Here is a 26,666-nt window from a genome sequence, read left to right on the forward strand (position 1 = left end):
ACATGGTGGCTCACAACCATCTGTAACAAGATCTGACGCCCTCTTCTGGAGTGTCTGAAGACAGCTACAGTGTACTTACATATAATAAATAAATCTTTAAAAAAAATATGTTAACTCTCAGAAAAAAGGTTTTGTTGTTGGTTTTTTTGACAGTCTCTCTATTATCTATCTCTGTTCTGGAGCTCTCTGTAGCCCAGGCTAGCCTTGACTTTACAGAGCTCACCTGCCTCTGCCCCTTGAGTGCTGGGATAAAGTTGCACTCCACCTGCCAGCCTCTCAGAACATGTATAAGCTGCTGTTTGCTTGTAAATGTAAAACATGTATTTTAGAACTGCCTTGTATATAGAGCTACTTTTGCATGATTTCTGAGGGTTGATCCATATGGAATTATCCCATTTCTATTGTTATTAGCCTAATTGCTAATAAAAAATACATTTTGTTGTAATGTTACAGTGGTGGACATTTTATCTTTATCTTTTAAGTATTTATTCTTAAAATTGTGTGTTTATGATATGTGTGGTTGTGTGCTCTTAGAGGCCAGAAGGGGAGTCTCTCTCTCTTGAAACTGCAGTTACAGGTGGATTTGGGCCACCATATTTGGTTGCTGGGAACCAAAAGCAGTACGTACTCTTAACCTCTGAGCCATCTCTTGAATCCAGAAAGTGAATAGTTTAGTATCTAAGTATATATGTACATTATAAAATTAACAGGATTTTATACTTTAGTGAGCTAACTACTCACTATATAAACACATACCAACACACACACATAATTAAAAGTAAAATGCATACTGGGACTGGAAAGATGGCTTGGACATTAAGAGCAGTTGCTGCACTCATAGATGACCCAGGTTCAGTTCCCTGCAAACACATCAGGAGTCTCACAACCCCTTGGAACTGGAATTCTGAAGCACTCTGTGGTCCCCATGAACACTGCATGGACATGGTATATATATGTATAGGCAGACAGGTAGATCTGTGTCTAGGCAGTCAAGAGCTACAGAGTGAAAACAGATATTAAAATATTTTTGTTTTTGTTTTCATTTTTGTTTTTCTGTTTTAAGGCAGGGGTTTCTCTGTGTAGCCATGGCTGTCTTGGGACTCAATGTGTGTAGACCAGGCTGGCTTTGTACTCAGAGATCAGCTGGCTCTGCAAAGGCATGCACTGTTTGATGCCCCACCCCTTTTTGTTTGTTTTTTTTTTTTTGAGACAGGGTTTTTCTGTGTAGCCCTGGCTGTCCTGGAACTCACTCTGTTGACCAGGTTGGCCTGAACTCAGAAATCTGCCTGCCTCTGCCTCCCAAGTGCTGGGATTAAAGGAGTGCACCACAACTGCCCACCCCCCCCCTTTTTTAAAAAAGACTTATTTTTTGGCGGGGCTTGAGAGATGGCTCAGCAGTTAGAAGCACTGACTACTCTTCCAGAAGTCCTGAGTTCAATTCCTAGCAACCACATAGTAGCTCATGACCATCCATCTGTAATGGGATTTGATACCCTCTTCTGGTGTGTCTGAAAACAGTGAGTGTGCTCATATATATTAAATAAATAAATCTTAAAAAAATATTTATTTTATGTATGTGAATACATTCTCGCTGTGTTCAGACACTGTGCTCCTAACCACTGAGAAAAAAAAAAAAAAAAAAAAAACAACTCAGAGTCCTTTTAAGTGTCTGTTTTTTTTGTTTTTTTTTTGAGACAGGGTTTCTCTGTATAGCCCTGGCTGTCCTGGAACTCACTCTGTAGACCAGGCTGGCCTCGAACTCAGAAATCCGCCTGCTTCTGCCTCCCGAGCACTGGGATTAAAGGCATGCGCCACCACAGCCGGCTATTTATATCTTTTTAATGGCTACTTTGCAAACAACTATTCTAAGGTGATTTTAGTACATTTAATAATACTCCATGTATTTGTGACTAAAATATGTAAAGTGGAACCTTTTCTTCAAATGTAGACATTTGAAGAATTAAATACATGCAAATTTAGAACATGCAAAATGACCATCAAGTGTTCCCTATTATGCAATCTGCATTATATCTGGACTGTCAACATGTAGAATAGTCAATGAAATTCTACTGACATTTCTGGGCTTTTTTTGTTTGGTTTCGAAGGCCAAAGTTTCACATGTAGCCTTGATGGCCTTGAATCAGAGATTTCCTGCCTCTACTCTCCAAGTGCTGGGACTAAGGACATAGGCCACCAAAGCCACCTTGTTTCTGGTATTTTAACCAGCACTGTTCACTGGCAGAAAAGGTGGCTCAGTGGGTAAAAGCCACCAAGCCTAATGGAACTGAGTTCCATCTCTTGAACCCCTATGGCAGAAGACACTGGACTCAGGAAAACTGTCCTTTCGCTTCCACACATGCACCACAGTTATGTGTGCATTCACACCCACAAGCACACAAATAAATAAAATCAAATATTGTTCGGGACTGGAGAGGTGGCTCAGCAGTTATGAGTACTAGCTGTTCTTCCAAAGGTTCTGAGTTCAATTCCCAGAAATCACATGACTCAAAATGGCTCACAACCATCTATAATAGGATCTGATGCTCTCTTCTCACATGCAGGTACACATGCAGAAAGAACACTCATAAAGCAAGTCATTTGAGTAATCCTGCTTTTTAAAACCTAGGTCTCAATCTGTTGGCCCCACAGTTAAAGAAATGAGTCTATAACTCTTACTATATTTGTGAAGGCGTAATGTTTGATTTTATTGATGCAGTAGGCCAGGAAAGTTATAGATTTTTTTTTTTCTTAATGGGCATAAGCTGAGCCAACATACAGAGAGGATTTCTGCATAGTTTTTCTGTGTAATGATGCTAAAGGTTGCATGATAACGATATTCATGTGCCTGCTGTATTTGTAAGATGCAAGGTTTAGGAGATAACTGTTTGGGACCTAAGCTGGTGGGGCCCTAAACAATTGTTAGTGGGGCTTCCTTTTCCCAGGCCTGGGTTCACATGCTAATTGCACTGACTAGTTACTCTCTTTAAACAAAGATAATCAGACATGCCCTCCCAATCTGCACTCCAAGCAGCGCCTCCTAATAATGAAAGGATATTGGACACTGATCACTCATGGAGAATCCTATAAACAATGCTTAACTTTTGAGCTAATTTTCATTAAAATTTTTGTTCTTGTTGATTGTGCTTTTATGAAGCATTTTAATTGTTGGCTGTTAATATTCTGTAGAAATACAACAAAAGACAAAGAGCAACATTTCTGAGATGCTAGAACTTCTCTGACCCACAGAGGATATGGAATTCAAAGACAAGAACAGACTCCAGGCAGGCCTGACCTAAAAGCCACTCCTTCTACACCTCTTGCTTAAATGTGGTTCTGAAGGTTTTATTGGTACTAACTCTAGAAGTCATTCTCCTAACATGGGATCAGATCAGACCAATCTGGACAGATCATCATGTGATGAGGAATAGTTGAGATCAAAGCACCAGACATATCAAAGCTGTCTTCAGAGAAAACTTTTTAGAAACAAGCATGAGGAGGTGTGTCACGATGAAAATGAAGTCACGCTGGGCATGACAACATCTGCCTATGATCTCAGCACTCTGGGAGACTAAATCAGGATGATGATGAGTTGGCGTTGGCCTAAGTGTCACAAGATCATGTTTCAAACCAACAAAGGAGTGCAGTTGCTTGTGCTGGACCTTGTAAAAGTAACCGATGCCAAGAGTTATGGAAAACAGTTCTTTTTTTTTTTTCGAGACAGGGTTTGTCTGTATAGCCCTGGCTGTCCTGGAACTCACTTTGTAGACCAGGCTGGCCTCAAACTCAGAAATCCGCCTGCCTCTGCCTCCCGAGTGCTAGGATTAAAGACGTGCGCCCCCACGCCCAGTGGGAAACAGTTCTTGTATTTGGTTGTTTGACAGGGACATGCCTTCTGACCCTGGTTCCTCCTTACATACTGGTAAAAATTATCTCCTAGAAATTTGTTCTTTTGTGGCTCTCCTTTCCTGCCCTGTCACTCCTGATTTAACTTATAGCATCTACCTAGATTAAAATGCATTTGTACGACGATGATTTTGGGGATCAGTGATGTATATATATGGCTTAGTGAGTGAACATATCTGCTGCCAACCTGATGTCCTGAGTTGGATCCCCAGTTCCCACATCCTCTAAGTTTTCCTCTGATCTCCACATGCATGAAAGTCATGGTACATGTGTAAGTGTGCGCACACACACACACACACACACACACACACAAAATGTAATAAAGTATTTTACATAAAAAGCATTATGGGGAGACTGGTGGGTCATTCTTCTAGCTCCCCATACATAAAGGCTGGTAGAACCCTAAGACCCGAGAATAACCTAGGCCATTGAAATTAATTAATTAGCTTCTGTGCGTTCCTGTGTGTATTCACTCACCATAGCATGTGGAAGCCACAGGACAACTCACAGGAGTTGGTTCTCTCCTTCAATTCTGTAGATCCTAAGGCTCAAACTCAAGATTGTCAGGCTCACCGGCCTTATATGCTAAGTTACACCTGCCCAACCTAGACAACCCCATTGTTCTGAATATTACAGAGGGGAACTGTTCTCCCTTACTGGATATGCATCCACATGAGAGCTTGTCTAATCTGTGTCCTAGTCCCTCTGTGCTAGGAGTTGAATCCAGGGCCACGGGCATGCTACATTCACACTTGCCTCTGAGCTATACTCCCAACTCTGCTTCCTAGGAATGTGAAGGCCAATAAAATACAAAAGACGACCAGGAGAACTTTGTGGGTCAAGTAGCACGGGTGGCCTTGAATACCTGGATCTTTTTATCTCTTCTCAAGCACTGAGTGCTTACTTAGTTTTAAGAACTTTCAATAAATATTTTAATCACCATGGAGTGCCTGAGCACTTGAAAAAGCAGCCCATTACCAAAGAATAATAACCTTTGTTTATCATTTGGGTGTGGCGGTTTATTCTTTGCAAAGCATATACAAAAACATGGCTCACCTCAGTAATCCCAACACTCTAGGGGCTAAGGTTAGAGGCTAGCTGCTGCGAGGCAGCCAACCCGAACAACATAGTAAGACCCAAATATTGAGACAGAAACTAGAGAAAAGCCTTTCTAGGAAGAGGGAGACAGCAGAATTCCTAGAGGAAATCTGTGAGAAGAGATGCACGCTAAGAAAGAACGCAATTAAAGAATCCGCGGTCTGTACGTTTTTTTTTTCTTTTCCTTTGTTTTTTTTTTTTTTTTTGCACATTCCCTCTGGGAGGCCAGTTATACAAGCATACAAGCATCTGTGTTATGTGTTAAGAACTGGACATAAGGCCATGACTGCTCTTGTTCACACTATGAACTTAACGAACGTTTCACGTTATTACTGGACCTTGAAAAGTCGAGTCCCCACTTCCTCCTCAGTCATATGTCCCTCCGTTTTTGACATCAGCCCTCTCTGTCTGCCAAACTCAGGGGCGCCGACTTACAGGAGGGAGCCCCAGTCTGTAGCGGCACCCCGGGACTGCTGCTCCACACCGCCCCCTCGTGGTCGCCCCGTGTGGCCTTGGCTTCCCGGAGTCCAGCTCCCCAGCCCCAGGTCTTCCACCCACCCCCTTCACCTCCCAGTCCCCTCCCCTTCCTCCCGACAGCATCCCCTTCCTCTCGGTCCCTCTCCCACCCCCACCCCCGCCGCCACCCCGGCTCCGGCAGTCTGCAGGCCGGCGCCCACAGGTCCCGGCCGGGCCGGGCCGGCCACTTGTCGCGGCCCCTTCCATCGCAGATGGGACGCTCCGGGACCCCGCGTGTCCTTTCCCCCTCACCTAGTCCGGAGCGCTGCCGGCTTCGCGCTCACTGGGCCCGCCAGTTTGGTCCCGTTCCTTTTCTCTAGTGAAGACTCCCTGCCGGCGGCCTCACTTTTCGGCCTTGTCGCATATGCATATTTGGGGGGCCTTCACCCCCCCTCGCGGAGAAATGGAGGCGATAAAATGGCGGACCCGGAAGTGAAGGCGCTGGGACGCGGCGTCCCGGCGGAGGAATCTGAAGGGAAGGGTTAGCGGAGCCACTTGGCCCTTCTCCCCGGACCTCCACGCACCTCGGGGGCCGACTCCTTCCCACGGAGGCCGTCGTGAGCGGGCAAAGCGCACACGGAGGGCATCCTGAGCGGGACTACTTAGCGAGGCGCAGGGTCACCGCTTACGTGGCTTACGTGAGGCATAGTTCCGGCAGGGGACGGGCGCAGACGGTCGTTTTGGCGCCAACCAGTGCAGCGCTGGGGGAACTGGTGACTGGTGCGCGTTGGCGTCCGCGCTCTACCTCCCCGCTGGCTCAACGCAGGGCTAACTTGAGGGTTGGGGGAGACTCTTGCTTCCGCCTCGATGGAGCTGTTCGGGACCTTCCTGGTTATGCACTCGAATCAGACTCCTGTCTGACCGGACACTTTCCCCGCGTCCTGAATATAGGTCAGGAAAAAAAACCCGAAACTTTTGGGGGGAGACACTAGAAGAGGATGGGATATGAAATTGCATGTCTTTTTAGCCACTTCACTTATCAGTCTATCTTGGTTTCTGTTGACCATTTTAACGGATATAAGGACCGAGAGAAACAACGAAGAAAACTTTTCAAAAATCAGGAACAGGACGCTGGAGAGATACCTCAAGGATTAAAAGCACTATTCCCGGGACCCACATTTGCAGCTCACAACTGTCTTTAACTCCAAGATCTGACACCCACACACAAGCATACGTTTAGGCAAAACACCAATGCACATTAAAAATTAAAATCAGTAATAACAACAAACATGCCTTTAATCACAGCAGGAGGCACAAATCCCCCTAATTCACAGCCAAACTGCTAGGCCCACCCCAGCAGACTCCAGCAGAGTCAGGTAGATTTCTCTGAGTTCAAGACCGGTCTCCGAATAAAACCACACAAATTGAAAAGTTAATAATGGGCTGGGGGCATGGCTCATCACTCAGGACCACTGGCTGCGTATAGGGGAACTCTAGCAGGGCCTTGTAGATGCTTGGCAAGCCCTTCTACCACTGAGCTATGTCCAAATCCCAAATCGTTCTTCAAAGTCAAATATTAGAAGGAGGACTGGAGAGATGGCTCAGTGGTTAGGAGCACTGACTGCTCTTCCAGAGGTCCTGAGTTCAAATCCCACCAACCACATGGTGGTTTACTTGTAATAGGATCCAGTGCCCCCTTCTGGTGTGTCCGAAGAGGGCAACAGTGTACTCATATAGTATAGTAAATCTTTTTAAAATAAAATGAAAGCTTCACTTAAAAAAAAAGAAAGAAAGAAAGAAAGAAAGAAAGATAAAAGGGAGAGCTGGATTTGGAAGCATGAGTAACTTCTGAGATCTGTAGTACTTCAATGGAATGGAGAAAACTAAACCCCAGACTTAGGATTTAACGTCTTTATTCCATAAATGAATAAACAGCTCCACAATTCATGTGCAATAGCTTTGGAAGGAATGGGGACGGGTAGGGTCTGAACGTAACTGCTTACTTCACGGTCTTATGGTGGCCAAAGAACTGTGTCAGGAATCACCGATTCCTATCACATACTGCAACTACAGAAAGGCAAAGCTAAAATACTTAGGACCAAAACATCCGCCTGTCCCATGACGAAATCACAATTTTATATAACTTCTCCTAATAACACTCTGGTTTTTCTTTAGATCAGATCCGTCTTTTGTCTTTTAGGAATTATCCTCATAGTGAAGTTTCCCTGTGAAGACTCAAATCTGATTTTCTGAGCATTTCCACCCACAGCTGGAAGCAGAGCTGGATATTAAAGGAGCTATCTCTGAGACGGTGCGATGATTTTCCTTATCCCCACTCCTTTGTTTCCCACCTGTAACTGCCTCTGTGTTTTGGGGGAACAGACTGCACTGTAAGCAGCAGCAGAATTTCTTAGCCTTTTAGAAATCCTGTTTTGTAGAAAGTGTCTCCCAACTTCCAGGTTCTCATTACTTCTTGAAGCAGTGTTTGCTTACTGGCCTGGGGCAGGACATTAGGGAGGTTCAAGTCATCTTTGAAGTTGATAAAATGTAACAAACAAACAAAAAAAATTGATCTCCCATTTTGCACAAGTACTTCTCTGTGGTGCCTCAAATAAGGGTGATTTTTTTCTGGGATTATTTAATATTCTCCGGGCTGGCGGGAGGAAATCCTATGATCTAGTACTCCACTGATTAAACCCTTGACTTTGTGCCTAGAGGGCTTTTGAGAGAAATGGAGTAGGCAGATAAATAAATAAATAGATAGATAAATAAATAAATAAATAGATAGATAAATAAGTACATACATACATACAAACCTACAATTCAATTGGCAGATTCATCAGCACCACCAGCACAATAGAGGGAAGAGAACAAGATTAAAGTGGAAGGCTTAGAGAGGAAGGGACTTAAGAGGGAAGATAATGAGGGTACGGGGTGGGAGAGAGATCTCGGCCTTAAAGCAAGTCCAGGTCGGCAGAGTGGATGCTGGCAATGGGCGCCCTCCAGAAGTTGAAGGTGCTGTACTCAAGGAGGGGGTCACCTTCAGGGTTCTTCTGCTCCATCCCAGATGCTTGCCTGCTCATTTTGCCAATGCTGCTGCTATCCTTGCTCTCGTAGGTAGGTGTATCTGACAGGCCCAGGCCTTCCAGCTCCGACAGATCCAGTTCTGGGATGGGCATCCTCCAGAAAAGAAAGGAGCTGTACTGGCTACTCACAGGGTCCCTCATGATTCCCTGAGGAAGAGCACATCACGTGTTAGTCTCCACGCTAGAGCAAGCTCCTTGCCCCGTGCCTTCCCTTGTTTAAGTTGTTCTTGTCCGTGTGCTTGGGTGAATCAGTCAAGTTTTCTAAGACGAATACCAAGAACTCTTGCTATTGACCACCAGGCTCCTACCTTCTCCCTTTCTCTGGCTGACCAGATACTGCCAACTGCACCAGGTTCTTTTTGGCTCTAATTTTTCCTCCAGTAATATCCCTCAGGCCTTATGCACACTAGGCAGGAACTGTATCATGCCATGCCCTCTGGGTCTGATTTTCGAGGCTTTCCAAAGTCTGGCCCCATTCTTTATTTATGTGTGGTATTAAGGGTTTGACAGATGCTGGTGTGTGCTAGGTGAGTGTTCTAACATATCCTCAGCCCTCTCTGTACCTTTATTGAGACAGGATCTTAACTGAGTTGCCTAGTTCAACTTGGAACCCGGAGTCTCCTGCCTCAGCCTCCTGAGTAACTGGGATTACAGGCCCGCTCCACTAGGTCTGCCTAATTAATTAATTAACTGTGCTGAGAATCAAAGGCAGGACCTTACATGTGCTGGTCAAGGACCCTACACATCCCCAGATCTAGATATCTGGCCTCTTGAAGGCCGTTCAATAAGTTATGATACTTCTGTAAAGGTTTCTTTTCCTTCTTGCCTTTAGACCTAACTACAATCTCACCTCTTCCAGGACAACACCCCCAAAGCAGCTGAGCCCCAGCCTCCCAGCTGGCTCCTACACCCTGCAGTTTTACCTGGCTCCACTGAGCTGTGGTTATAGAGCACCTGTTTTATGTGTTTATCTCTTTTAAGAGACCAAAAATTCCTCTCTGGGTAAAAACCCACCTGCTAGGTTGGGTGGTGGTTGTGCAAACCTTTAGTCCCGGCACTCAGGAGGCAGAGGCAGCTAATCTCTAAATCCAAGGCCAGCAAGTTCCAGGACAGCCACAAGTACATATTTGGGTAAGGCAGGAGCTAGCCTCTCCCCAAAAAACGTTAACGCGCCTTCAGAGTTCTACTCTCATGGATTTCTACTGAGTGTGACAAGTCTTCACTGTGTCTCTCTGGCCTCTCTCTCCTCAGAACCAACCCAGTCTCAAGCATCATCTTCCAGCACACAAGGATCTTTCCCTCTGATCCAGTGCTAGAGTAAATCTGCCAACAAAGCAAAGAGCTTGGAGGTACAGGGAAAGAGGTGAAGTTTAGACTGGAAAGCGATGGTACTTAACAGAGTCTCCGCTCTTTTTTAAAGACAAGGTCTCACTATGCAGACCAGGTTGGTCTTGAATTCAGAGCTGCCTGCCTCTGCTTCCCGAGTGCTGGAATTAAAGGCCAGCATCATCACGGCCAACTCCTTTTTCCATGTTTTAAGGGTCAGTTGTAGTCCCTTTGTTTCTCATCCACCCCAGACCCTGCCTGCCTCTTGTATGCCTAGGAGAGTCTGGGGCCTCAGTGGTTTACTTACTAGCAATGGAAAGGACAAAAAAGCTTTAGTTTAAATGTTCCCAAAGGAGCAAAGAGAACATTCCACTACCACCAAAAATAGAAGCCAGAGTTTCAGAGAGCCTTTCTACAGCACACTATCAGCTCTTACCAGCCTGTGACTCCTAAAAAGTGGCCTTAAGTAGGTTCCAAAATGTCCCTAAATGATGTGAAATGTCTCTACCAAAACAGGAAGAGAGTTTAAACCCAGGACACAATCTACAAAAGCAAGGGGGCTAAACAGTCTGTGGATGCAGCAGAGGTGACTTGCTTTGTCTTGCTTTTGCTTTAGAGTCTTGTTTCAAACTCAACTCTAGTTCAGGCTGGCTTTGAACCCTAACCCTTCCTGCTGAGGCATCTCTGGTGCTGGATTTCAGGAACATATTACCAGGTCCAGAACTTTTGGGTTGTTTTTTTTTTGAGACAGGGTCTTCCTCTGTAACCCTTGCTGTTCCATTACCCAAAATGTAGTCCAGATGGGCCTCAAACTTCTGTCAATCTTCTTGCCTCAGTTTCCCCAGTTGCTGGGTTCCAGGTGTGCACCCCACACTTGGCTTCAGACTTTGCTTTCCCACCTTAATCTAGTGCAAGGGTAGACACACACAGGTGTACACAAGGGCATGCACTCCCAAGAGATTGTGGAGCAAGGTAAGGAGGGAGGACTTCTCATGTTCTGCTCTATCAATATGGGCCCTAGTCCCCTGAGACAGGTCTCTCACTGAACCTGGAGCTAAGCTGATGGCCAACAAGTCCCGCAATTCTCTGTCTACATCCTCCCATATCGCTGAGGTGACAGATGTGGACAGCCACACCCAGGTTTCTATTTGGGTACTGAGGATTTGAACTTGGGGTTTTGTTTTGTTTTTTTGTGACAGTTTTTTTTTTTTTTTAAAGATTTATTTATTATATGTAAGTACATCGTAGCTGCCTTCAGACATTCCAGAAGAGGGAGTCAGACCTCATTACACGTGGTTGTGAGCCACCATGTGGCTGCTGGGATTCAAACTCAGGACCTTCGGAAGAGCAGTCAGTGCTCTCAATCACTGAGCCATCTCTCCAGCCCCAACGGGGTTTTTTGTTTGTTTGTTTGTTTGTTTGTTTTGTTTTGCCCTGGTTATCTTGGAAACTCATTCTGTAGACCTAGGCTGGCCTCAAACTCGGATCTTCCTGCCTCTGCCTCTTGAGTACTGAGATTAAAGGTATCCAACTCCACTGCCCAGATGACCTCAGTTCGGTTTTTAGCTTTTTAAAGCATGTGCCACCAGGGTTTGGCAAGTAAAGGTTTATTTGTTTATACATTTTATGTATGAGTGCTTTGCATGTATGACTGCAAACCAGAAGAGGGCACCAGATCCCATTACAGATGGTTGTAAGCCACCGTATGGTTGCTGGGAATTGAACTCACGGTCTCCAGAAGAGCAGACCTCAGGTTCTTATACATGTGCAACAGGTGGGCTTACCCACAGAGCCATCTCCTTAAGCCTCTGCCTCCTGCTTCCCAGTGCTGAGATTAAAGGAATTCAACACCACCGCCTGGCTCAGCTCTTTTTGTTTTTTTTCATTTAAAATTCTTTAATTTATGTGTACATGTGTGTATGATATATGTGTGCAAGCTAACATCTTCCTAAGAAGATGTTGGTTCCACTGGAGCTGGAGTTTCAGGGATTTATGAACCAGCAAGGGTGCTGGAAACTGAACTTGAGTCTTGGGGAAGAACACCAAGTGCTTGTAATTGCTAAGCCATCTCTTCATCTCATGACCTTTTAATGTTAAAAATACTAGCTACTCTATTTATAATCCCAGCACTCAGAAGGCTCAGGCAGGAGTTTCAGGAATATTAGTTTGGGTCCAGGTTGGGCAAGACCCTGCCCCCCCCAAAAAAATAAATAAATAAAAATTTTTTTCCGCCAAGCGTGGTGGCACACACCTTTAATCCCAGCACTCGGGAGGCAGAGGCAGGCGGATTTCTGATTTCGAGGCCAGCCTGGTCTACAAAGTGAGTACCAGGACAGCCAGAGAAACCCTGTCTCGAAAAACCAAAAAAAAGGAAAAAAAAAATTTTTTTTTTCCAGGCAAAGTCTCAAAGCTCAGGCTAGCTTTAAAACATAACTCCTAATGCTCCTGCCTCCATCTCCCAAACGCTGGGATTACAGGCAGGATCCAGGATACCTGGTTTAAAAGAATACAATTCTTGGTCTGTCTGTCTTTCTCCAAACTCCAGAATAAGCCCTTGGGAACTGAGCATTACTCAGCAGAGAAGCATCTTAACAAGAGCCTGCTGTCGGGATTGAAGCAGGGCAAAGGAGTCTGCAGGAAGGTGACGTCACCATCCCAGGAACGCACTCTGGCCATCTCCATAGTAACGTGCAGATGTGCTCACAAGCATGACTGCACCTATAACACCTTTTAGTGAACCAATCCCTGCTCAGGTCTAGGGCTACAGACACTACAAAGCAAGCCCTAAACGTCATCCAAGTCACCGACGCTGCTCATCAGGAATGTCTACTGCATTACCAGGTTTCTCCTAGTTAGCTGACTTTAAAAAAAAAAAAAAAAAAAAAAAAAAACAACCAAAAACCTTCCTTGTATGTCTCCTACAGAGTGACCTCATTATAACAGACGGCATATAATAGACTGTTTTCCATAGGGAGCCCATGAACTTAAGTAGCAGAGGCTGACCCTGAACTTCTGACCCTTCTTACTCCTCAAAGATTATATAATAGGCTCTTCAACAAACAAACAAAAACCAGAATCATTAGAGAAAAAGATTTGGTTTTGCTCTTTTGACCTTGGTTCTAGCTATGTAACCCAGGCTACCTAGAAAGTTATTATTTAGCCTAGGCTAGTGTCAAACTCAAGACCCTCTCTAGTTACTACTTCCGGCCTTCTGAGTGCTGAGAACACAGGCATCATCATCACATCTGGGTTAAAATGAAAACAATGTTTTTTTTTAAAAAAATGTTATTTGAGGCAGGGTCTCACTATATATCTCTGACTATCCTAGAACTCCTTTTGTAGACCAGGCTGGCCTCGAACTTACCTGCTTGCCTCTACCTTCTGAATGCTTGGTTAAAGGTGTGTGACATCACACTCTAGATTCTTAGATTCTTCAGTAACTGGCTAGGTCCTTCTCTGCCCTCCATCTTGCAGAAGCACTGGGATTCCAGTCACACTCCATGCTCAGCTTTATGTGGGTTCTGAGAGTTCAGACTCGGGTCCTCAGACTTGAGCAGCACTGAGCCATCTCCCCAGCCCCAGCCCGGTACCCTCAGCAATCCTGTCTTGGCTTCCTAGGAGGTGGGATTATAGACATGTACCACCATGCCCCAGGAAGAATTTTGAGGCTGGTACAGTGGCACACTCCTCTAATCCCAGCACTTGGGACACAGAGGCAGACAGAGGCAGATCTCTGAGTTCCAAGCCAACCAGAGTCACACAGTGTGAGATTGATTAAAAATTACATCCAATGTGGCTTTATTCTTGTTTCTCCAACATGGTCTTGATGCATAATCTAAGTGCTGTTTTGTCTGCCTCTTAGTCCTGGAATCACTGGCATGTGCCATAATGGTCAGCTAAGAACTTAGTTCTTAGGCTGGAGAGATGGCTCCGCGGTTAAGAGCACTGACTGCTCTTGTGGAGATCCTGAGTTCAAATCCCAGCAACCACATGGTGGCTCACAACCATCTGTAACGAGATCTGACTCCCTCTTCTGGAATGTCTGAAGAAAGCTACAGTGTACTTACATATAATAAATAAATAAATCTTTAAAAAAAAAAAAAAAGAATTTAGTTCTCAAAAAAAGTATTTTCTTATATTCTGTTTACTACTTTCTGTGGTTCTAATCTGAATAGCAGGAGAGCCGAATATGGTGGTGGATTCCTATGACCCCAGCATCTGGCAAGTGGCGGCAGGAGGATGAGGAGTTTGATGTTAGCCTGGCTACAAGAGACCCTGTCTCAAAAAATAAAGTGAGCAGAGACTAAGCTAGAATTTGAGTCATTGTTGATAAGCTGACTTCTTAACAACTGTAACCTATAAAAGTTACCTAAATAATTTATCAGGGATGGACAGAACTATCATCCAATGTAAAAAGCTAGAGTTCAGTGTGGCAGAGCACATCTGTAGTCCTGGCATGCAGGCTGAAGCAGGAGAACTGTGGGTTCAAAGCCCCCCAAAACAAAACAAGACCATGAACGAATATAAACAAAAACAATTTAAAGGAAAATGTGTGAAATATTAAAAGGCTGAAAATCTCTAGCTATACCATCGACCTAGCGACATGTATAAAGAGACTCAAATTTGTCCGAGAAAATAGACATAAAGGCACATATGGCATTAAAATTAAAAAAAAAAAAAAAAAGACTGGCTGCTCTTCAGCTAGCTTCCCCTTTCTTTCCCTAAATGCTCTTCACCCATCTTTTTTTATCTATTTTTGCTTATCTTAAAGGCGCTGTATGGTGACAAGTGACATATTTGCTCAATAAATGCCATCCAGTTATTTTATGCAGAGTAACTTCTAAATTTTGTCTATTCTTAGAGATAAAATGATTAATAGATACACACATTTAAAAGATACACTTGCTTAAGCTACCTGGACACACCCAAATACCCTTTGTCCAGATCCCACCATGAGCATTCAAGGCCTAATCCACAGGGCCTTGCTGTGTCATGCTGCCACCATGCAGTCTAAGGAGGGATGGTGGTGGATGAAAATGGAGGCTTCCTGGGATTTCTCATGTTGCTCTAGGATTTTTCCTATTAGCCACAATCCTCCCCTTTTACTAGGAGGAGCTGCAAAGACAAATCTGCTCTCATAAGTAGTTCCTGTGAGCTCCACTGATTGCAGCACGCCATCAGGCAATCCCACAATGGCCCCCACCTGTCCTACCTCAAGCCTCCTTAGAGTAAAAATCTGAGATAGAGAGGAAATCCTTAAAGGTTCCAATCACTCAATAACATCTCATTAAAAAAATAAAAAAGAGTACCCTACTCCCCAAACCTCCCTACAAGAGTCAGAAAATCGAGGGCGATAGAAACACAAGGGAGTAGAGGCTACAACAATTACAGTAGGAATAAAGATTCACCAAATAACTGGTAGCAAAAATTATAGCTTGAAAAGGAAGATATAGATAACTAGACACTAGACAGAAGCCATTAGATGCACAGGGCAAAAATTATAGGAAAATGAATACGTGAAATGAAGAGCTAAATGCCGAGAGATGATTACAGGTAAAGTGATAGAAATGAATGCCTAGGTCCATGGTAAGGCATGGATGGAGATCTTAACAGATAAAAAATATCTGGTAAGAAATAGTGACCCATTGTTCATAGCGCCCCCTTCTCTCCTCTTAAAACTGCCCCCCACCTCGGTCTCACACGGGGTCTTTCAAGCTTGAGAAGCGGTCCCTCGACTAGGTTACCTGTTAGCAATGAATGACTAGGGTGTTCCGAAGACGGAAAGGATGCCTCAGGGGCTCGGGGGTCGGCTCTGGACTGCAGAGGAGGCGGCGGCTGAAGGAAGCTGTCGCGGATGTGACGGCTTTGTCTCCTCACGCCTTCTCCCTCGTCTGTGACAGAATCTGCCGCTGGGTCTCCCCTGCAATGCAGCCCCTCCTAGCAAGGGCGGAAGCACTCCCCGCCCCCTCTCTGCCTGACTCGGCTAATTCGAGGGATAGGTTCCGGAACACGCCATCCACCGTAGAGCCTCTCCATCGGCTCGCACCGCACCCCCACCTCTCCAAGGACCCTCGTGCTGACTGGAGCGCATGGCTGAGCAGTTAATTGTCATCTAACTTAGATGTATGGGTTAAAAAGTCTTCCTGTTAAACAGAATGGCCCTCCTTTCCCACTGTAAAGACTGAAGGGAACTTTGGGAGACTCGGAAAGGGCCCCCAGCGCATCGTCCTCTCAGCGCCTGCAGCAGGTGGACAGACTAGCGCAGACAGTTTGGGGTGCCGCGGGTGTCCCGGAGCGCGGTGCTTGCCGCTGTCCCCGCGGGCCACGCCGTGCGCCCCGAAGCTGGGCGGAGCGCTGCGCTCGGCTCTCAGCCCCTGGGTTTCGTAATCGCGTCGCCGGCGTTTCCGCCCTCGGCCGGCCCCACCTCTGCCGGCCCGCCCTCAACTCCCCGCCGTGCCGAGAAGCAGCCCGGGGACCCGGAGTGGCGGAGCCCCCTCCCGCAGTGGGGACGCCGGGGAGCCGCAGGTGAGAGCGCCGGGCGAGCGGGGCTGCGCGCGGGCGGCGGGGAGGGCAGGGCAGGGCAGGGCAGCGGGGAGGTCGCGGTCACAGTACAGGCGCGGGCGGCGTAAGCCACGGAGAGGCAGGGAAGCGACGACTGCAGCGTGGGGCCGGGTGGGAGGTGCGAAGCGACAGGGGCTCCTCGCCGGCCCTCTAACCTGAGAGATCTGCTGTGCTAGAGAATCCGAAGTGGAGCCGGGGCCCGGAAGGTCTAAGCCAGAGTGAGGCAGCCACGGAGAACAGTGACAGAGCCAGTATAATTCATCGAAGTTCCCATCCTGGGTCGCAGTGGGTGGGGGACGGAGCTGGAGTCTGACGGAAAGTATTGGGGGAGGGGAAGAAATTAGGATCTCCTTCTGTTACCTTTTAAGTACCCCCAGCCCTTCCCTGGGCTTAGGGCAGGGTTGGTGCTCGGACAAATGTCTGTCACTTGTTTGAAAATGGGGCCCATTCCTCTCTTGGGAGCCCCTCAGCCCGCTATGTGTGGAGGGTCTCCACACAGGAACCAGCTGCATCCCTGGGCTTATAGCCAGAATTGGCCCACACCATTCTCGTCTCTTTCTCTCCAGCTGCTTCTTGTGAAGGCTTGTCAGACAGCGGGTTGGAGAGGGAGGCCTTGGGGCCGGGAGGCAAGCAGCGGGACCGGGAGAACCGGTTTGGGGCTACCACAGAATCGGGGAACTACCTGTGTACATCCTTCCTCCCCACCTCTTTCCTGCTCGCCCCTCTACAGCTCTGAAGTCTGTAAGGCCCACCGTGACGATGGTGGTGGTTTAGGGATTGTCATTCCAGGTTCTGAGTTTCTGGTGGAAGTGAGAGGGGCCCTCCTGTCAAGGATGTGGCTTTCTGCGCTCTAATCCCTGATCCCTCCTGTCTTCCTTTCTACTGTGGGGATGAAGTAGTGGGCCATGGTTTCAGCATCCCTCCCTCCTCAGCCAGCTGAGTCTTCATTTGTCCCCAGCCCATTGGTTGGCTGCTTTGAAGCACAGTGACAGCCAATGCTTAGTACTTCCTTTTCTGGCTTTGTTCCTCCTCCCCCCGACCCCACCCCACCCCGCACTACCACAGTGACCCTGGCTGGTCTTCACACTCTGACACGGGCCTCCAAGTTTCAGAGACCCTAATGTCCTAAGGGAATGGAATTTCCTGGTCACTTCTCATCATCATTGGTGGTTTCATGCCAAGTCCCACACACACTTTCCCTCCACCCAGCTTGGTCAGGTCCCTGGAAGAGAAACAGAACTGTCCTTGTTCCCTCCTCGGCCCCCTTTCCTCTCCCTCTCCCTCCTCCTTCCCAGCATTGGCCACCCCTGACCACACCAGTCGGCTCGCCTCACTTGGGGCAGGGTGGAGGACGCTGGTAGAGCCCTGCCTCAGTCTGGACTGTCTGGTAGTGTTAGGGGTTTCCTCTGATTCTTTATTGTTTTCTCCATTTCCCCCAAGCCTTACCACCTGCCACCGTCTTGATGAGCCTTGTGATGACTTTCCCACTGACCTAAGCCTCCCCTCTCAGGGAGTGCTCCTGTAGGAGTGCTCTCCTGTGCTCTGGACTCCAGTCTCATTTCTCCTCCCTTCCAGGGGTGGGAAAGGAAGTGAAAGGGAGTCCAGACTCTTGGGTTCTTTCCTACCCTAGAAGCCGTATTCCACTGCTTGAGTCTTCTCATCTCAAGGCTGCTACAAAACAACAAAGAAAAACGTCCAAAAAACCAAATTGAACTCGGTTTTTTGTGGTCTGTCTAGGCTACTGGGGGGCTAGGCTTCCAGCCTCATGCCTAGAGGGAAAGGCCCATTCTTATTCATGCTAATGTTTAATATTCATGAGCTGTCCCACGGGTCTCTGGAGCTGGTCTGTACTTGTACTGTAGGAGAGGGAAGTGCAGTTTGCACAAGGAAACTCAGCTGGGCCGCCACCCCTGGCAGCAGTGAAAGGGGAGAAAGTTCCTCCTCGGACACAAGTGCTACTGGAAAGTTCCCGTGTCTGGTTCACTGGTGGAACTTCGAAGTGGTGGGGAGCAGAAGGAGAGACACAGGTCAGAACATGACGGGAGGATGAAGGGGGAGGCCTGAGCAGGCCCTCTGGGGCGTGAGGCAGGAGCTACACACGATGGGACATGTGTTAAAGGGTGGGGAGGCTGGAAACTGATTCCTCATAGTAGAAAGCTACTCCACGCTCTACTCCTACAAGACATGGAGCAAGGGCCACGGGAGGTGTGCACAGTCTGCCCAGCTTTGGGAAAGACAAGATCAGGCCTTAACTCTAACTGAACTCTGAGAGGGGCGGCTGAGCCTCATCTGAGAGGGAACAAAGGCTGTGGAGCAAGAAGGAAGCAGTTCTCTCTTCAGAAGTATTTGCTGAGGTCCACACTACCACAGCTCTCTTACGAGCTAGGTGGTCCTTCAATAAAGTGTAGGTGTTGGGGCAAGGTAAGAGAAATGGGAGGGACAGGGCGGAGGCCTTGTTTGTGAGAACAAAAACCACTATTTCCTCTTCAGAGGCACTTGCGCGCCCCTCCCCTGCTGCCCTAACCAAGGCAGAAGGGAGCTGAAGTCAGCAGCACCCCTAACTGTTCATTTCTGCACCCCTAACTTCATTTCTGTCACTGTTTGGTTTTCTCGGAAGTCCTTTTGGCTCCCTTCTTCCTTGGTCCCAGTAGTCACTGGGCCTCATCCTGTTGGTGGTCTTTGTGCACTGTTCTTTCTGTGAGAAGCAACTGTGAGCCTCTATCTTTGGAGGGGGTCAGTATTGGAGTTCAGAAGTCTCCCAAGAGAGAAGGAAGATAGGGGCTTATCAGAAGGTTTCTGGGGAGAAGGGAGGGTTGTTTCCCACTAACATTTTATCTTCTTTCTGCTAAAATTCAGGATTCCACATGAAAGAAGACGGGACCTTGTGCCTGCCTGCCCAAGCCTCTTGCTGGTGATCTGGCCCCACCAGTCAGAGAGTCCGACCTTCACCAAAAGGCCACTTGTTGGTCTCTAGGATTTCTACCTTTTCCCACCCACCCCATCTGGTTGACTGAACCCAGGGTGTTGTTACACCTGTGTGTGAGGACTGGTTGGTTAGCAACAAACGCGAGCCCCCTGGGGGCCTCTGGCAGGCCTGAAGCTGGAACCATCAGAGAACATGAGCGAGTTTTGGCACAAACTGGGCTGCTGCGTGGTCGAGAAGCCCCAGCCGGTAAGTCTCCCCATACCCACCCCGAAACAGGAATTTGTTACCATGTGCTGTGAAGTAGAGACACCATCTCTGACCTGCCTTATGAAAAACCCTTTCCTCACCTCCCTCTTGAGCATGTCTGTGACTAGGCAGGTGTGTTCCCAGGTAATAAAGGAGGCTGTGTGACAGAAGAGACAAGTCACCTAGCTGTCAATTACTCCTGTTCTGAGGTGGGCAGGGGCTGTACTAGCGGTCCCTCTCACCCAGAGGTGACACCTAGCTGTCAGTCACTCCTAGGTGGGCAAGGGCTGTACCAGTGGTCCCTCTCACCCAGAGTAACTTTGCTTTGTCCTTTCTTTGTAAGTTAACCACTCAGCAGGCCACTGTCCTTATCACTCTGGTGACATTGTCTCTGGCTTATGATCTTCCATCTTTGTCTTTTCTACCCTAATGTTTGCCCATTATACTGTCAGATCAGTTCATAGCTCTTAGTGGGTTTTCAAGACTCCTTCTCCTTCCTCTACGGTTGGGAGGAGATGGCTGCCTTTGTATATGTGACTCCCTGTCTCCCCAAACAGAAGAAAAAGAGAAGACGGATTGACCGCACTATGATTGGGGAGCCAATGAACTTTGTCCATCTGACTCACATCGGCTCTGGGGAGATGGGGGCTGGAGATGGACTTGCCATGGTAAGAGGGGAGGGGGAGATGTTTATTTCGGGTGTATTCAAGCAAGGGACCCAACAGTAACTTACTGAGGAAATGGGAATGTGAGATTGTGCATTCCTGATCTCCAGGGTTAGCTCCCCTTTTCTTTACAGTAACATTGCTCTCGATTGGAGTGAGGGGTATAGATCTTGTAGTCATTGAAAAGCTTTTTCTAAAACCATGGTCTCCCTTCCTATTGAGAACCAGTCAGAGCCAGGCCGTAGAGCGCTCGCCCAGCGTGCAGCAACCCTAGGTTTGCTCTCCAGCACTGCATACTGATGTGGTGACTCATTCCTGGAATCTCAGTGCTCAGGGACCGGGGATCAGAGGCTCAAGGTCATCCTCTGCTGCAGAGTTTGAGGCCATTCTGACCTATGAACCCTATCTCAGGACAGAAAAAAAGGAAAGAGAAAACCTGTTAAATCAGTGTTAGAGTGAATCAGTTGTCAGTCTAGAGCCATGAAAGGCTCTGTTTGAAATAATGTCTCCTGCATTTCTGCTCTTAGTAAGGGAAGTAGGTCTGGTCATAGTTTTTAATACCAGTTACACGACTCACAGAAATATATGGAAGTATTTGTGTGTGTGAGAGAGAGAGAGACAGAGACAGAGACAGCGAGAGAGAGAGGCTGATAAATGACTCATTCCTACCGGGTCTTCATGAGAGATTTCCTTGAGAGGAGGGTGGGCAGGTTTAACCTCTTCAGATCGATGTCATTGTCAGAGAAGAGAGTTGAAGTCACATGCCTTCTGCGGGCACGGGGTAAATTGTTGCTTGTTGTGGAATGTGGAGAGTTAGGAGGTTGTGTGGCATGTGTTTTTCCACAGACAGGTGCAGTTCAGGAGCAGATGAGATCCAAGGGAAACCACCGTGACAGACCATGGAGCAATTCTAGGGCCTTGTAGCTCCCATGGGACTGGTAAGTGACTAGAGAAAACCGGTTGATGCCGTGTGCCTGTGCCAGCATAGCAGTCCTTAGATACAAGAGTGAGGGCCAACAGAATGAAAATGAAGAGTCGGGATCACAAGATCAAAACCTGTAAGGGGTTTTTCAACGGGGGGGGGGGGGGGGGTGCGGTGGCAGCCACCTGGAACCTCTGCACACTGCGGGGAGAGAGCAGAGCAGCCAGAGGTCAGCTTCTCCTCCCCAGTGAATGCAGGGTCAGCACGGGCTTCATGCTACCCTCATGGAACAATGACTTTGAGAAGAGCACCCTATGGGAAGTTTAGAATATGCACTGTAGGCCAGGCATGGTGGCACATGGCTTTAACCCAGCCCTGGGGAGGCAGAGGCAGGAGGATCTTTGCACGTTTGAGGTTGTGGGTACACAGTGAGCACCTCCTTCCTTGTAACCCCCTACAGAAATGCACATTGTATAGCGCCTTCTCCCTCAGGTTTGGTGTAGCCTTGAGGGCAAACTGCCTGTTTCTTCCTTTCCAGTGGGATTTTGATGGGCAGGTTTTGCCAGGAGGACGCTGAATTTAAAGTCAGCCCAGGCAAGACAGTGAATTTGAGTTACGTCAGCAGTTAACTTGGAGGTGGGAGGATTGCTGCGTGTTTGAGAGCAGCCTGGGCTACAGTGTAAGACCAAAACTTGATTGATTTATTTATTTTTATTTTTTATTTTTTAAAATTCAGGTTCTGCAGTCTTGGAGTTCCCATTCTGTGATTCTGTGTCCAGCCCAAAAGAAATGCCATCACCAGATCCCTTCCACCAGTGACCCAAGGGCCCCCCTCTCTAACAAGTGCCTCAACAGGAGTGGGGGCTGGTCTCCCTCTACTCCCCCTGGCCTCTGCCCCTCCTGGAGATGGGGGTCAAGGCAGCAGGACTGACCAAGTGACTACTGGTGGGCCAGAGGGGCTCAGCTGAAGCCCTGCACACACTCGATCTGAGCTGGGGGTTCTCTGGGAACCTGGACTGGGTTCCCAGCTCCTGAATGAAGGTCGGGTGCCGCCTGTTTAAACCTCTTGCCTTTATTCTCTAGTTGAGGCAGGCAGGAGTGGGAGCCATAGCTGACCCCGACTTTGCTACAGTTCTCCCTGCTTCCCTGCACTCTCTTTCCTTCCGGAATGAGCAACGCAGATGTGATGGGGCTGGGTGACCACTGCCCAGTCCACTCTGGATTTCAGACCTTAAGGTCACAGCCCCGCCATGTCTCTCTGCTGGCACCGGGGTCTTGCTCCAGTTAGGCCTCTAATCCCATGCTTCTGTAGTATTAATAGCTTCCCAGAAATATTTTTTTTAATTAAAATTTTAATTTGAGTTCTTTTAATTACCCCCATCCTGCTATCTCTGTCCTTCCCCCATCCCTTTGAGAAACCTTAGGTTTCCCTTTGAGTAAGAGTTAAGGGAAGGTTCTTAATTTGACCACATTCCATTTCAAACTTAGAGCCCTGGCCTGGCCCCTGTCTGCCTCCCTGCTGGCCCAGGTGAAAGGAAGAGGAGGGTTCCAGATAAAAAGCCAGGATGCAGCAAAATTAGCTGTAACTCAGGGTAGACTTCCTGTGAGGGTGATGAGGTAAATAGATGGAAAGCGCTCTTTGGAGTACAGGCCCGAGGGTCCTCTGTGGAAGTGTGGCTTTTCAACTCCAACACTTGAAAATAGCTTGGACAGTTTGGGCTGCACAGTGCTTTGTAATGGAAGGCTGTTCTGCACAAACTACAGCATCTCTGCTCCCCCCCACCCCGCTACCCCCGCCCAGTGTGGCAACCAAAATATCTCCAGAAATTGCCAAATGTCTCCCAGGGATGAAGTTACCCACAGTTGAGAGCTACAGCTTAAGAGTCAAGGTATGTTTTCCTTAAGTGATTTCCACGTGGCTCCCCACCCGAGTCTGGTGATTCACCTTGGGCCATGGGTGAACTAGCGCCCTCATAGCTCAGTAGAGCTGCACATCCTTATTTCAGATGTGTTGCTTGTACTCAAGTGTCTGTTCTTGGTCTCTGCAAGAGGGCCTTCCACGGTGCCGAGATGGGAATGGGGTGTGCTGGGATGGGAGGAGAGGGTAGTTAACGCTGTCTGGACGCTAAGCAGGACGCTGTGCGCCTCTCTGCTCTAGTCCTGGAACCCAGCATAAGACTCAGGGACTTTGGAAGATCAGGTGTCACCACGTGGCTTTAGATGGGAAAGCACTGTAGGAGCAGTCTGTAGGCCCTTTGTTTTCTCAGGTGTTGTCCTTCTGGCCCTTTCTTTGCAGGCTGATTAGAAAGGCAGAACAAGACAGATGAGCTCCTGCCTGGTCCTAGAAGAGAGGGCCGGGGGCTCATTAGCTCTGTAATAGGAAGCTTGTTTTGTGGTAATGGGTCGCGGTTGTGGAAACTGATCCACTCCTGATGACTCCATCCATCCCGTTATCCCTTGCCTAGTGACTGAGACCTTCATTTGTCCAAAGCTCTGCGCTCCGTATGGCATTTCAGGCTCTAAGACTGGTCCTGGATGTCCATCTGGAGTTTGCCTCCTTGTGGTTCAGGCCTGCCTCCTTCCAGGGAGTTTACCTTGTGGCTCTAGAGGAGCTCGCGGGCACGGAGGTCCTGTGCCCCCTGGCAGCGTGCTCCCAGGAAGGCCATGAATGTCAAGTCACAGTGGCGAAGGGTTGGGCACGGTGTGGGTGACCCCTGAGCTCCAGTCTCATGTCAGTTTCTTTGAGCACAGTCTTCTCATGGATACTCCCCTGCCTCGAGCTGCCTTCTCTAGTGTGTCTGCTGCCACCACTTACAAGGTGATTGGAGTGAGTTTGCGAGTCATAATTTATATCAAAAAGATGGACTTTTAAGATACATTTTTTTTTCCAATAAAAGAATTAAGCAAAATGGTTTCCGAGTAATCACTACCGATGCGTGTTACATCAAAAGCTGGGTTTGGCTGATGCAGAAAACATGGCAGGGATGGACTGCTGTTCCAGCAGCGCCTTTCCTCAACAGAGGAGTACGGGATAGGGAAGGAAAAGCCATTGTGCTCTTTCCTTCCATTTGGTGTCCAGAGTTACTTATCTTGACCAGGCATGTTAGCACACACCCTTAATCCCAGCTTTTGAGGGGCTGCTGGATCTGAGTTTGAGGTCAGTCTTTTCTACATAGCAAGTTAAAGCTAGCTAGAGCTAGCCAAAATTATTTTTGTTTTGTTTCTGGGATGGTTTCTTTGTGTAGTCTTGGCTGTACAGGAACTCACTATGTAGACGAGGCTGGCCTTGAACTTGGAGATCCATCTGCCTCTGCCTCCTAAGTGCTGGGACTAAAGGCGTGGCTCCCACCACTGCCCAGCAATGGTTTTTTGTTTTGTTTTTTTGTTTTTTTTTTTGCTGTAAAACAGTACTGGAGAAAAGGAAAATGAGCAGTGTGAATATTTTATCCTGGAAGAAAGGGGTAAATGAACAGGCTAGAGCCTGCTGGCTCTAATGTCACTGAGCACTTCTGTAGAGACACAAGTGCTAGGGAGGAGTCCGTGGGCACCATCATGTGTGGAGCCCCAGGTTTGAGCCAGACACCACCAAAAAAAAAAAAAGAGAGAGAGCGAGACCAAAGTATTTTTTAGTTTTTTTTCCTATATATTAAAAATATGTAGTGGGTGTTGGGATTGAAAAGGGAGTTTTTAATGTAGACATATTCTCTTGAGGGAGACGTGGCCATTACCTCTGGATTTTTTCTACCTGGGGAAGGCAAGAAAATAGAGACGAGAGATTATAATCATGCCCACATTCTTTTGCTTGCTTTACCCTGCTACAAACCTCCTCAGCCCTTGTAGTTTGGGGTTTATGCGGTACATGTGCGTCCCAATCACCACGTGAGAACTGCATTTTCACATAGGCTCTGGGCATTGTTCTCAGGGTATTAGGCAAGTGCAATGAGCACTCTCCTCGCTGAGTCATCTCTCTGGCCTGACCTGGAACTTAGTGTTTAATTGTGTGTCCCACCGAATGTACATAAGCGACACCATCCAGGGTGTCGGATCTCCCTCAAGCAGAAGTTATACATGTGGTTGTGCGTGGCTGATGTGCGTGCTGGAACTTTAACGTGTACTGCTCTTAGCCACTGAGCTGTCTCTCCAGTGTACTGACCTGGCACATCTGCTCCCTTGGCTCCACCCACCAATCTATGAGGTATATGTGTCTCCATGCCCAGCTTGTGGTGTTGCAAGTCAAGCTCAGGACCTCACGCATGCTAGGCAAGCACTCTCCTAGCTGAACTTCTTAAGTCACCAGCCCCCAAGTGCGTTATTTTTATATTAAAAATAGAATCAGACTCACAAGGAGGAAAACAGAAATAGAAACCAGCTAAGTCACCAAGCATGCCTTTTGTTTATTGTCATTCCCCCCCTGGCAGTCATCCCTAGCAATTGACACTACTTTGTGGAGTCGGTCTGAACCAATAGTGACTTTGTATGTTTGAGACAGGGTCTTGCTATGTAGCTCTGGCTGGCCTGGAGCTTGTTAGGTAGACCAGGCTAGCCTTCAATTTATGAATACCCACAAGTCTCTGCCTCCAAAGTGCAGGGACTAAAGGTGTGCACTGCCACACCTGACTCCTTTGTGAAGTTTTAAGTTGCTGGGCAGAGTCCCAGAAGGACAGTCTTTGGGGCACATGGGTATTGGTGCAAAACCCGGTTTCAGTTGTGTGGCTCTTGTCACTGCTTTACCCTGTCCGTGATGGGGTTTGGACCTAGCGCCTGTGCACGTGTTAGGGAGCCCACTGAACTACACCTCCAGCCCTCCTAGCTTGTAAAACTGTTCCTTCATCTGTCAACAGGGTAAGACCCTATAAGGTGAGGGCAGATCCAAGTGCCATATCTGGAGTGAGGCCTCAGATATATTGGCTGTTACTGCTACAAAGAATAAGTTGTACTAATCAGAGCTGGAGAGATGGTAAGATCACTGGCTGCTCTTCCAGAGGACCTGTGTTCAGTTCCCAGCACCCACATGATGGTTCACACCATCTATAACAACAGTTCCAGAGAATCCAACTCCCTTTTCTGGCTCCCATGGGCACCAGGTGCACAGACATATATGCAGGCAAAAACCCCAACACAATTTTTAAAAACTCTCTTGATATTAACTTGTTCACATGTTCTATGTCCATTGTCTATGCATTTAGTCTTTACAGCCAAGCATGGTAGGAAAGTTGTCAATTTAGGATCAGCCAGGACTACTTACCAAACTCAAAGAAAAAAAAAAAGAGTAAAGAAGTTCTATTTATTTGGTCAGTAATAATCTGATGATCAGTAGTAACACATGACATTTCAAGCCGGGCAGTGGTGGTGCAGACCTTTAATCCCAGCACTTGGGAGGCAGAGGCAGGCAGATCCCTTGAGTTCGAGGCCAGCCTGGTCTACAGAATGAGTTCCAGGATAGCCAGGGATACACAGAGAAACCCTGTCTCAAAAAA

At 47.5% G+C, this 26,666-nt stretch overlaps 4 protein-coding genes across 4 annotated transcripts in view; 1 reads left to right on the forward strand and 3 right to left on the reverse strand.

Moving 5' to 3' along the window:
* Gabpb2 (GA binding protein transcription factor subunit beta 2) overlaps window positions 1-6,656 on the reverse strand; it is a 39,380-nt gene extending 32,724 nt beyond the window's left edge. Inside the window, exon 1 of the mRNA XM_029537396.1 lies at window positions 5,770-6,656. The gene's annotated coding sequence lies outside the window, so the exon portion shown is untranslated. The remainder of the gene's footprint in view (window positions 1-5,769) is intronic.
* Window positions 6,657-7,353: 697 nt separating this feature from the next.
* Window positions 7,354-16,201, reverse strand: Mllt11 (MLLT11 transcription factor 7 cofactor). Its single transcript, XM_021195798.2, has 2 exons — window positions 15,614-16,201; window positions 7,354-8,690 (listed from the first exon to the last, which is right to left on the reverse strand). The coding sequence occupies exon 2, from the start codon at window positions 8,682-8,684 to the stop codon at window positions 8,412-8,414; it is 273 nt and encodes a 90-aa protein (XP_021051457.1). The 5' UTR covers window positions 8,685-8,690; window positions 15,614-16,201; the 3' UTR covers window positions 7,354-8,411.
* A 41-nt stretch (window positions 16,202-16,242) lies between these two features.
* Window positions 16,243-24,098, forward strand: Cdc42se1 (CDC42 small effector 1). Its single transcript, XM_029537398.1, has 5 exons — window positions 16,243-16,394; window positions 19,287-19,602; window positions 20,160-20,270; window positions 21,114-21,205; window positions 21,926-24,098. The coding sequence occupies exons 2-4, from the start codon at window positions 19,549-19,551 to the stop codon at window positions 21,189-21,191; spliced, it is 243 nt and encodes an 80-aa protein (XP_029393258.1). The 5' UTR covers window positions 16,243-16,394; window positions 19,287-19,548; the 3' UTR covers window positions 21,192-21,205; window positions 21,926-24,098.
* Window positions 24,099-24,820: 722 nt separating this feature from the next.
* Window positions 24,821-26,666, reverse strand: part of C4H1orf56 (chromosome 4 C1orf56 homolog) — a 4,146-nt gene continuing 2,300 nt past the window's right edge. The window contains exon 2 of the mRNA XM_021197161.1: window positions 24,821-24,934. Within this exon, the coding sequence (XP_021052820.1) occupies window positions 24,914-24,934 (21 nt within the window). The 3' untranslated portion in view covers window positions 24,821-24,913. The remainder of the gene's footprint in view (window positions 24,935-26,666) is intronic.

This window comes from Mus pahari, chromosome 4 (genome assembly GCF_900095145.1).
Source record: "Mus pahari chromosome 4, PAHARI_EIJ_v1.1, whole genome shotgun sequence".
In the NCBI taxonomy this organism is placed as follows: domain Eukaryota; kingdom Metazoa; phylum Chordata; class Mammalia; order Rodentia; family Muridae; genus Mus; species Mus pahari.